This window comes from Esox lucius, chromosome 1, assembly GCF_011004845.1.
Source record: "Esox lucius isolate fEsoLuc1 chromosome 1, fEsoLuc1.pri, whole genome shotgun sequence".
NCBI lineage: Eukaryota > Metazoa > Chordata > Actinopteri > Esociformes > Esocidae > Esox > Esox lucius.
Window position 1 is genome coordinate 19,115,461 of NC_047569.1, and position 12,882 is coordinate 19,128,342.

At 40.4% G+C, this 12,882-nt stretch overlaps 1 protein-coding gene across 3 annotated transcripts in view; it reads left to right on the forward strand.

The window, feature by feature from the left end:
• kirrel3b (kirre like nephrin family adhesion molecule 3b) overlaps positions 1 to 12,882 on the forward strand; it is a 191,401-nt gene that overhangs the window by 91,313 nt on the left and 87,206 nt on the right. For all 3 annotated transcript variants that reach the window (XM_034292094.1, XM_020041329.3, XM_010893311.5), the window contains exons 2-3: positions 2,405 to 2,554; positions 10,578 to 10,727. In XM_034292094.1, coding sequence (XP_034147985.1) covers positions 2,405 to 2,554; positions 10,578 to 10,727 — 300 coding nt within the window. The remainder of the gene's footprint in view (positions 1 to 2,404; positions 2,555 to 10,577; positions 10,728 to 12,882) is intronic.

Sequence of the window (12,882 nt, forward strand, 5' to 3'; positions counted from 1 at the left end):
TTATTCCTTTCATAAAATGTGGGGGTGTTTTGTATATACTGAGGAATTCAATAGCTTTGGTGCTCTTTGATCCAGTCGCTATTCATTCACCTAGTCAAGCTGGGATGTGTGCATGTGTGGGTGATCATGTGTATATATCTCTGCAAATTATTTACAAAATATTCCATATGCATACTTTACAAGTGGTTCACAGAAAGTGACTTGAAACTGAGAATCTCCTGAAGGGAATATTTAGGTTAGCATGTTTCTGTTGAAATACAGTACCTATCAACATGTTTAAAAAAATACTTATCCACAAAGTTAGATATACCCGAAAGTGGTTATAATCCCTGTTTTTTCATGTTCCATTAACTCAGCCAAGTGTGTCTGGGTAAGGCTTGGATAATATACAAAGATTCTCTGCTATTTGTCTTTGAGGACAATCATTGGAAATCTTTGGCTTGTTACTAGACTACCATACTCGAAATGTGATAAGCAGGACCACGAGTTGGTGCCCAATTCATGTGTTATCACCAAGACTCACTATCTTTACCAAGATACACGAGCTGTACAAAAGAAAGTGGAGGAGCTGAAAAATACACTGTTTACCACATTAGAGACCACAGGACATTGATAAGTTACCACTACTACCTCTGGGTTATGGCATATAACAATACTGACATTTGGAATGTGCTCTGACCATTCTGCAACTGAAGGAAGGGCACTATGTTGAAACACGTGCCAGACATTTCATAGATGCAGTAAAGCAGTGGAACAGTGAACACAAATTGCTATGTGTGAGTGAGTGTGTACGTGAAAGAGAGAATGCAAGTGTACATGCGTTTAAAGTTAATTACAGTGAACTTCTTAAAAAATTATACAGAAACACATTGTTGTGTTTTTCTTTCCCTGACAATTTAACAAAGCATTTTTGTATTTTATTTAGGGACACATTAAAGCTAATTCTGGAATAGTGTAGTCTTGATGAACAAATTCATATTATGTGATTAATTGTGATTATTTTATTGTTTGACAGCATTATTGATAATACATTGCTTTTGCATTACTATAATATATTTTTATCCCTCTCCCTGCTTCGTGCTATAGTGAAACAAGCTTTTCTCTTCTTTATAATTACAGTTTTGTTATTACCTTCAGCAAATGTAAAAATAACAATCCAATCCAAAAGAATGAAAAGTGGATTATTATAAGCAAATTCAATATGTTGTGTGTGGATAGACATATTAAATACAGCCAAATAATATCATACGTATGCTGTTATTATCATTGCTTTTATTGCAATGTATTACATTTCCTCTCCTTTCTGACACTTTTACTCCCCTTGGAGATATTGCAATGGCATTATCAGGAGAGGAAGCACATATCTCTTTGTTCTTTTCTGTGTGTGGGTTTGGGTGTGTGTGTGTGTGTGTGTGTGTGTGTGTGTGTGTGTGTGTATGGATGAAAACACAACGAGGTAGCCAAGGCCGTTCTAAGCTTTACACAAAAAATCTGAAACAGAACAGTCGAGTCGAGAAATCAAAGAAGAGACAATCTTAGTGATCCCAGAAACCACAAGTGCCACTTGTTAGCCATATATCAGATTCCTGCCTTATCCCCGGATTGCCCCATCCCAAGATCCATTGCCTGTCTTTACAGTAAGCCACAGTCCGTGTTTTAGCTACTGATAAACAGAATGTTCTGGATATGTGGACACATCACAAAACCCTGCTTAAGATGGTGGCAGCAAGAAAAGGCAGACGGGGGTTATGGCACAGATGAAAGGCAGTCTGTAAACCTTTTTTCTTTAGCTTTTTCTAACCGTTATTTCTATCACAATGCATTCCACTTACTCCAGTGGTCTTTTTTGTGATAGTGTGGTATTCCAAGAAGGGGAAGGGGATGGGGGCTGCTGTTTAGGTGGACTCAGGTGGTGATGGTTTAAAAGATATCTGTGGCCAACATGTTCCCCAACAGTGCATGTCAGCCACACTTCTCAGTAAGTGCCATTCCCTGCTGTTTTCTTCAGCACGCCCCTCTACCCCTAACGAGTTGGCCACTGTGTGCCTAATAATGGTGAAAGCTAAAGTACATGAGTGTGAGGTAGTGTGCCTGTGACATGGTGTTGGCAGACAGAGCCGTGATTTAGATATTTATGCCATACTAGCTTTCAATCTACATAGTGGAATCCTATGTATATAAAAAGGCTTTTATTATTTTCAAGTAGTTTCCACATAGCGGAGTACACCTAATGTACCTATCTTGTTGTTAGGTGTTTGCAGCTATCTTGTTTCGTTAGGTGTTTTGAAGCTAGTGGACAGTATGTGAATGGTTTCGAAAGAACTCAGTTAAAACTTGGTTTTCAAAATTGTACTGATTATTCAAATGTCTACCAATGTCTATATCTCTATGTGTGTTTCTCCAGGGGTCCAGGCCATGTTCTCCCAGCAGCCCCAGGACCTGGTGGTGGTGGCAGGTCAGCCTGTCACCCTGCCCTGCTCCATTCCTGGTTACCATGGTGTGGTCCTGTGGATCAAAGATGGCCTAGCTCTAGGAGTTGGCAGAGACCTATCAGGTAACAAAAGACGTTTCTCAAACAGCGTGACTCTGCATCTCCTCCATGCCTAACTCCACTCCCTTTTCCAATCTGTTATAATACCAAAAAATCTTTCATCGGCAAAATTTTTATCAGCAATTTCATTAAGAAAAATGTAAACGATAATTTTTGTTAAACATCACCTTTTCAAAGGAAAACTGATGAAACGGCCACCATTTTTCCTCCTTTTATAATTACAAGACATGGAACGCAACTAGCTTTGAAATGATCCCTCGTCATTTTTCAACTCGAAAACCACCAATACAAAAATAAGGCACAAAACCAAAATGTATAATTAACCGGACATACGGATCCCACACATCTGGTTACATTTCACTATGCACTCTGTCTTTCAAATTATTAATGATATTAGTTACAACAGAGTCTTCGGAGAGGATGAAAGTACAACTCACCAATCAGAATTGAGAGACCCCCTGCTTTTGTCAGAATGTAATCTAATGCTACACAATTTTACATGAAGACCTAACAGTTGGTTTTAACAGTAAGGGCTAATGCTTCAAACCTTTCAGTGAAGTCACGACGTGCGCACACATTACCACAAGCTGCATGGGGCTGCTGCAGGTAAAAACAACAGATGCTCTTAACTAAAGGATAACATCCTAGCAAGACATTTGGAAGGTATGTATACACATTTTAACCACACACCCAGTAATTATAATTGTGAGTCTGTGCCCCCACTGGGGACTGGGGTCAGGGCCAGCCTTCTATTAGTATTACAGTTTTCCCCAGTTGTTTATACACCGTGACTGAAAGCACACACAGAGTGATTGCATGTTCAAGCCTCTGTAACATCCCAAAACCATGAACCATTTCTGCGGAACCAAGCACACTTGCTTCAACTCAATTTGCTATTCCAGTTCACTTATGTCGCAGAACACTACACACAACTCTCAGTGTTTTAGCACAACTGCCATTGAGAAAACACCTGTGCCATTTGTGAGAATACATGAGTCACCAGACAAAACTGAAAGCCCCAACACATTACAACACACCTCACCTGTGCAAACCCAACTAATCAAATTGTTCACTCAGTTAGTTTTGTTCTGTCAGGTATAAAAAAAAGGGCACACAAGGACTCATTATTGTACACGATAAATGGAGCAAAAAATAGCACTAAGAAGAAGAGGTAGGGGTAGACACAGAGGAGGAGGAAGGATTCAATCTGACCAAGAAGCGGCGCTGGGGAAGGAACCAAGGCTACCGAGAAAGGGAGGAGGTCCCAGACCAAAGTGGTGGAAACATCACCAAAGGAGGTGGAAACCTCACCAAGGGAGGAGGTCCCAGGCCAAAGTGGTGGAAATATCACCAAGGGAGGTGGAAACATCACCAAAGGAGGAGGTCCCAGGCCAAACACAGAGACATCCAGATAGGATGTCTCTGTGTATGATTCTGACACAATTATTAGATTTTGAGGGCTGTGTGTATAATATTTGGGCCAGAATTTAATTTTTCCCTGGGTGTTTAAGGTTTGGGAGACGTGACTTTTTATAATGGTCATTGTGTTAAGGTTTCAGGTTTGCGGAATTATTCAGAGAATAGTGTGTATTCAATTGGGAATAACTGTGAGCAAACCAGATATGAATAGCATAGATGATTGCACCATGCAATGACCTAACGTGATGTTAATCAAGACACGTTGCTGCAGTGTTTCATTTCACTGTAATGGTAATATCTGTTAGACTGTGTGACACTAATTTCTATGCTACCATTGGTTAGATAATGGAAGCAGGGGAAACACTGAAAATGTCTAGTTATGTTCATATTCACCTGACATGTTGTTTTGCTATTCAACAGAATTCCACACGAAGTGGCCACCAGAATAGTCAAGCGTATCCTTTGCAATCAGAGTTTGAGATGCCATGGGGAGTCCACAGAATGAGGAACAGCTACACATTCATAACGTGACTCATTAGTATATTTCAGTGCAGTAAAAATAAAAAAGGAGCAGCAACTGATTCTAGAATGTACTGGCTCTTTGCATGGTCCAAAATTGGCCAAACCTGTGAATATGAGTAGCAGTTGTTTAGAGTACATCCTGCCGTAGGACAGTGGAGGTAGAATTACTCAGCCTTGATTACACTGGGTCAATCCTGCGATTGGGGAGCAGTGCAATGGTCAGCAGGTCAAAGCAGACTGCTGCCATTAGCAGAATGTGGATCCTCTTCCTTGCCCGGCTGTAGGCACCTCTCCTTTGGGTTCTGGAAAAATACTGTGGCCGGTGTGTATATTTTACCACCACAAAATCACCAAGCCCAGTATTGTGGTTGCCTCTTGAATGGCATTGACTCTGGGGAAAAGGATTTTCAGGTCATTATTAAGACTTCAAAAGTTCTCATTCATGCCATCATCCATTCCCGGGAGAGAGAATATATTGTAGCAAAAGGGTGTTAGTCATTCTCATGAGTTGTCTGGTGACAACTTCATGAGGGTACAAGCCAGTGGCCGAATATGTTCTGCCATGCATGTTCATCAGAATCAATGGTAACAACTGTATTCAGGTTAACCCTGACTCAGCCTGCAATTTCGGCAATTTCAATGTCATCGTGCAACTAACATGCTCTACTGCCCCTCCTGACTGAGGGTAGTAACTGCATTGTGTCCTCAAATTAATTTGCAAGGCTTTTGACATTGAAGTTATCTGGAGTCACCAAACGGAGTCACCAATAACAACATTGTAAGCAGCACAATGTTGCAAAATGTCTCAGCAAAAACATTATATTATACATTTCCAATGGACATAACCATGTATCAATTTAGCCAGGAATGGAAAACTGGACCTTGGTAGAGCTGGGCGCAAGCCCACAGCCAGCCACACACCAGAGGCATCATTAAGAGAGCGGAAACCGAGTCAGTGTTAGAAGTATGAGCTTTACATTACATAACAGAAATTGACTGAGGGTGCGAAATGGAATCTAGTAAGAGGGTCACTAGAGTGGAATAATAAGTGTACCAGATAATGTGGGGAAGCCACATTGTTTCCACAAAGTGCCAAAATCATGTACTAGACTAAATGCACAACTACAGTCAGTATAAATTGTACTTGTGTCACCTGTGGCTAAAATACAGTACATGCTCAGATAAGGGCAAATAGCTCAGTTGCTTGTGCAGAGAGGTGAGAGGGTCGATGTACACTTTCCACAAAGTCATGTGCAGTAACAATCGCATATGCCATGGTGGGGTGGCCAGAGTAAATACAGGAAGCTGAACTGTCAACAATATACTGTTAGTTAGGGTTGTCAGTGGGGACCTCAGTCAAACCGACATGAGGTGTAGTACTTAACTCAATGAGTAATTCACAGTCATGTTCTTCTCCAGCATCAGCTGCAGGGAGTAAAGTGACAGTTAAGAACAGTGCAATGTTGCAATGAAACATGGGACATGGTTAATAGCATGTTCTAGTATTGCAGTAGCCAAGCGGGAGTGAGATGTGCAGTCTTGGCCTGGTTGATAATGGAATGAACAGCATGTGGAACAAGCACAACCAGTTCAGTCATTGCAACAAGATCAGCACAGGACAGGGACGCACGCCTTAGCTGTCGCAGCAATCAAACGTAGGCAGGAAACAGGTCCTGGAATAATAACCTACAGCACAATATGACACAATAATGTTGGGTGAGAACATCTGGCATGAAAGTGGCCTTTTCAGATACTAACAGACAGAAAGGGCGGGAGTGTTCGTGTAGGCCCAAACATGGAGCAGACAAGAGAGCACGTTTAGTTCCTGGAAGGCTTAATCCGCTTCTGGAGTGCAGTCAATAAGATCAGAGGATACCATTCAGGTGGTGTCAGAGTCGCAATGTCCACAGCCATGGGCGGCAATACCCAGCCACACACTAGACAGACATCATGTGCTGTTTGGCGATGTGTGTAGCCATCTTGTGGATAGCTTGTACCCTGTCTGTAGAGAGGGAGCAACCCCCAGGAATGACATCGTAGCAAGGTACCTTATACCAGTTTGACAAAGCTGAGCTGTGGAGCAAGATACTTTGTGGCCATTGTCAGCAAGAAACGATAGGAGAGACAAAGTGTCAGCCTCAGAAGCCTCCTTTGTGGTGGAACAAAACAAGAATCGTTGACATGTTGAACCAATTTGCAGCCCTTGTGGAGGAACAAATGCCTCCAAATTGTGAAACATTAAATGGAAAAACAAGGCAGGGGCCTCAATGCACCCCTGTTGGCAACAGTCCAAATCCATTTATTCCCTTCAAATGTAAATGCAAGACAAAACTGTTAATCCGGGTGCATGCGTTGGCCAAATCTATAAATATTTAAAACTTACCATCAGACGGTACTTGAGAAAGGATGCAAAAAATGATAGGCATAAAAAGTGCTCTAGCATAAACAGACACATTTGAGACTCTTATATTTCGTACAATAGCAACACTCACCAGGTTTTCTTACTGGGTGAGTCTGTGCACTACATGGAGAGTCGTAGGACTCACGGATCGCACCATGATCAACCAATGCATCAGAAACGAGCTTAGTCCTTTTCTCGGCTGCTGCACTCAAGAGATATTGAGATTTAGTAGTCCAGCCAGCGTGGGTAGAATTATAATATATTCAGTGTTACATATCTTGCCAATGTCCATTGGACCCTCAGTCCATTAATGTTCAGAAACTGTGCTTATTCAGGTTCAGGGAGGAGCGGCATGTGCTCAGTAGTATCATCTGTGGAGTGGGGCTTCTCGAGTTAAATCGAAAAGGCAGGAACGTGGAAATGTTGTCTGTAAGCGTCAGTCGATGGGAATAGGATTGTATTCCACTCATCTTACTCATATTCCTTCACTTCGAATTACAAACTAGTCAAAGTATTGTATATGGTAACATTATAGAATCCAATAACAGGAAAAAATACAAAAGAAAAACCCCACTACCAACTTCCTATAGAGTAATGATAATAACAACAAAATGTCATCCTCTGGTTTTCATGTTCAGATTTCCAGCATACCTCTTATGCATCATTCAAAATAGTTAAGTTGGTATTTTCAATTGATGATTTAACTATTCCAGCAAATGGTATTCATATTATAACAGATTGTATGGTTCAACTAAACATATAGACAATTACTCTATTTTGTTATTCACCCTTATTTTTAAAGATTGTGATCAAATTAATTGCTGGATGTGTGAAAACATACATTGTTATTGCATTCAAATAGTGTTATAAGTATGTCCTTAACAGGATGGCCATATTTAATGTTCTTGTGTGAGTAATTCACATTAATTTATAAAGATTTTGGTGCCAATAGGTTTTTTACAGACAGTCAAACATGGCCGTTTTCTGACAGCATATAAGACAGATTTAAAGTATTTATTTTTCCCAAGCTGTAGTGAGTCGTTCGAAAGGTTTACCACTTAGAAGGTAACCGGGGGACAGCTAGAGTGCACACTAAGGTGTCATTCCCTTGCACTGGAAATGAGTGACAAATAAATATAAATATATAATCTGACTCCATATTGTTAGTAAATAAAAGTTATCGTAAATTACCATATGTAGGAAGTCCTTAGAAAAGGTTAGCTACTCCTTTCGTCACGAGCCTAACACTATATTAACATGTGTTTCTGGATACATCCAGACTAGTCAGAAACACAGAACTCAGGGATGGCAAGTGTGGTCACTTCAAATTACGGATGTGTGTGATTATCAGTAGCCTTAGGAGCTTGAGTGTGAAGATGAACGAGGAGTGCCGTAGTAATCCATATTCCAAAGTAATACAATTAGTTCCAATCAAGTAATAAAGTTACAATAAAAAACATACCAACACGATTCAACGTCCTCCCAAATAACCTAACAGTCTACTAAGTATACCATAAGACACACTATAGAACGAAGGTGTGCTAGGAGCTTCTGTTAACAACAGAGTCCTAAATATGACTAAAACACAATGTGTTGGGAGGTCTCTAACAATGACATACTCTTAATTATGACTTCAACACAACGTGTTGGGATGTCTCTAACGATGACATACTCTTAAATATGACTACAACACAATGTGTTGGAAGGTCTGTTTAACGAAGAATAACTCCTAAATATGACTACAACACAACATGTTGGGAGTTCTCTTTAACAATGATAAACTCAAATAACCTTTTAGAGACATGGCTATTTATCCTAAAATCAGACATATCTAAAACACTCCCCCAAACAGTCATTAGCATTACTTTACCTTGGCAAACACAATGAACACAAAGGACAGGAACTGTCCCACTTAATCAATCACCTGCTCTAACTTATCGAATGGACGAGGCGTTGCCACCGGTTGTTGTCTGACATGCAACAAGGACAAACATTTCTACATTGTTCTTGTGAAGTTTGATCCATAACCCATACAGTACAATAAAGCATATCAGCCTATTCTGCCCTTTATGGGGAACAAGGGAAATCCAAACACTACAGTATGCATTTAGTTACATTCTAATTTGTTTTACAATTCTCCAGGTGAGCTCAGGAGGGTGGGGCTGATGGCCCACACCTGGTGTTCCAGATCTTTAGAGAAGAAAATGTTATGCAGGACCCCTGATTAACATTATCAAGGGTCTGTTGGAGACTTGGCCAGACGCACATCTTCGTTGAATACACTTCCACTCTTCCTCAACAGACATGTCTTATTACACTACAAAGTCATAACAATACCTCTAATATATTTCACAGACGAGGTAGTATGCTTTGATCTAAAGCACTTTCTTTCTTTCTACACACTCTTTCCATCACGCTACAGGTTAATCTGTCCACAGGACTGTGTCTGGAGCTGTACAGTGTTTCCTTGCTCTCTTTCACAAACTCTAATCATGAACCCATCTTTATGGTACTCTTCTACACATCAATGCCTACATCCTGAAGTCCTCTTGATTATTTTGTTCTTCAAAATTAATTTCTTTTTTTGATCATCTACTGTACCATTTCTGTGTTCTACCGGTTCAACCAGGTAATTTGCTATTGGTGAGCTCACCAGTCCATTCTTGTTTCTTCACATTTTACCAAACAGTTGATTTTGACACACCTAACATATTAGCTACAGTATGTCTCTGATCAATTTGTTTTCCGATGTTTCAGCCTCATGATCGCCTGGTTCACTGGTACTGAACTGTCTTTGCCTTCATGTTGACAGACAACAGACTCAAAATGCAAATGCCATCCTTACAATCACCCTTAAACGATGTGTGGATGAATTAACAGTGCAATGACACACTTGGAACAGCTGAGCACCAAATTGTCAAATGACTTCTGGTCCACGAATATTTGGGGACTGTGCTTGTAGTAAGGGTTTTAATAAACAAATACTTGAGCAAACACAAAACACGGCTTGGAGCGTTATTACAAATAGAAAACTGGATAAGTAACAGAGGCAGAGAGTGACCTGGGCTATGACCAAAAAAATACCCGACAATGAATCAGTGACAAAGCTGTGTCTAAATAGTGGTGAAAACAAACATAACAGGTGCACTCAATAAACGGGAGACAACGATCGTGGCAACGGGGAAACTGTGGGACGTGGTGTGCTGGGAACCGAAGGCCTGTGCTTGTGGTGGTGCTGCCATGACAGACTGTGTATAAAGGAATGCATTTCTCTCTCAAATACCCTGACATTAAAACCGACGGTCTGAACTTTAAGGTCACTGTTTTATTTAAAATACATGGGCAATTATTTTTTAAACTTATGTCACTGTCCAAATACTCATATTGACTGCTCTGAGTATATTGCATCTAACTGCTGGAGATTAACAGAATTTGAGGGCAGTATAATTCTGAGGACCACAGCATGGATAAATATACAGCTAAGGTGGATTTTTTTTTGGTTGATTGACCTGTACTGGAATATATCATTAATACCTTCATTCAGTTCCGATTGCCTGCATTTTGGAATTGCTGAACTATGTTGTGATATCATGCCTTTTCCTAAAAGTTCAATTGGATTGAAAAATATGCTGATATAGGTTTAAATAGACTTCAGGTTCTGACAGGGAATATGTTGTGTTTCAGGTTACCCTCGTTACACTGTAATTGGCGACCAAAGTACAGGGGAACATCACCTCCGGATCCAACATGTTGAGATAATGGATGATGCGGTCTTTGAGTGTCAGGCAATCCAGGCAGCCATGAGGTCCCGTCCTGCCCGGCTGACTGTGCTGGGTAAGTGAGGATTAAGCTGGGATCTACACATAAGAATGTGGACAGAGAAACGGGAAATGGAAATGTGTTATTCGTATTGCTTTTCCTCTCCATCAACTTTAAAAGGTTCCCCACCCAGAACCACAAATTGATATATATTGTTAAATATTGCCAATTTATAACAACGATAAATGTAGTGACATGTTTTTACATTGCATAGTTATAATACATTAGCAATCATCACTCAACATTCGTTAGCAACCATCAGTCAACAAAAATGAAAACAGTGAGCCATTTTAGTCATCAACAGTGCCCTTACATTTTAATACTAATTTAGTCAAAGAAAAGAGAAATCTAAACTAAAGACATAATTTGTTGTGGATTGATGGATGTGTTCTAGACAGGTATGCTCATATAATCTACTGACTGACATGTACAGCATCTCTAACTTTGCAATTACCTGATGATTTCACATTCATTTCCAGCAACATACTCAACCATCTCCATTATTAGGCCTGTGAGCTTACTGATTCTGAATTCACCTTTATTGGGTTATCATTCAGAGTTGCCTTATTTGGCAGAATTAGTATAATCATTCTCTATAGTCCTGTTGGCTCTCTCCCTATTCCTCTGCCCTCCACCATGTATACCTATCAACAGTGGAGAATTATGGCCAATATGAGGGGGAGCTGGAGTTAATGACGAAGCCAAAGAACAAGGGAGAAGCAATGAGGGGAAAGGAGATGAGAAAGTGGTAGGTCCATGGAGCAGAGCATCCTCGCCACAAGCGACTGATCCGCCTTATTGATCTCCGCTAATGAAAAGTGAAACTAATGATCTGTATGGGTGAAGCCAGCCAGGGAAAGAAGAAAAGTATGAAGGTGAAATGGTGACTTATGTCTTGTAGCTGTAAAAAAGGTTTGCGAACTTCTACCATTATAGTTGTACCTGCATAATCAGTTTTGTAGTTGTAAAAGATATTTACTGACTTGTAACTGGTAACTGAAGAGTCATACTTATATAATCACTTTTGTAGTTTTTATATTTGCAATCATCTAACTTTTTTTTTTTTAAGAAACTAAACTCAAAAACAAATAACTTATATTTGAAAAAAATGCCACTCATTCTACGAATCAGAATTACACTTGTCATTGTCAAATGTTCACTCTCAGAGTTTTGTCACTAACTTTTTATTGAACAATTTTATTTGTAGTTGTAAAACAAAGTATGTGCATGTATGTTTTGCTAAGGGGAAACATACACTCACCTAAAGGATTATTAGGAACACCTGTTCAATTTCTCATTAATGCAATTATCTAATCAACCAATCACATGGCAGTTGCTTCAATGCATTTAGGGGTGTGGTCCTGGTCATGACAATCTCCTGAACTCCAAACTGAATGTCAGAATGGGAAAGAAAGGTGATTTAAGCAATTTTGAGCGTGGCATGGTTGTTGGTGCCAGACGGGCCGGTCTGAGTATTTCACAATCTGCTCAGTTACTGGGATTTTCACGCACAACCATTTCTAGGGTTTACAAAGAATGGTGTGAAAAGGGAAAAACATCCAGTATGCAGAAGTCCTGTGGGCGAAAATGCCTTGTTGATGCTAGAGGTCAGAGGAGAATGGGCCGACTAATTCAAGCTGATAGAAGAACAACTTTGACTGAAATAACCACTCTTTACAACCGAGGTATGCAGCAAAGCATTTGTGAAGCCACAACACGCACAACCTTGAGGCGGATGGGCTACAACAGCAGAAGACCCCACCGGGTACCACTCATCTCTACTACAAATAGGAAAAAGAGGCTACAATTTGCACGTGCTCACCAAAATTGGTCAGTTGAAGACTGGAAGAATGTTGCCTGGTCTGATGAGTCTCGATTTCTGTTGAGACATTCAGATGGCAGAGTCAGAATTTGGCGTAAACCGAATGAGAACATGGATCCATCATGCCTTTTTACCACTGTGCAGGCTGGTGGTGGTGGTGTGATGGTGTGGGGGATGTTTCCTTGGCACACTTTAGGCCCCTTAGTGCCAAATGGGCATCGTTTAAATGCCACGGCCTACCTGAAGCTTTGTTTCTGACCATGTCCATCCCTTTATGACCACCATGTACCCATCCTCTGATGGCTACTTCCAGCAGGATAATGCACCATGTCACAAAGCTCGAATCCT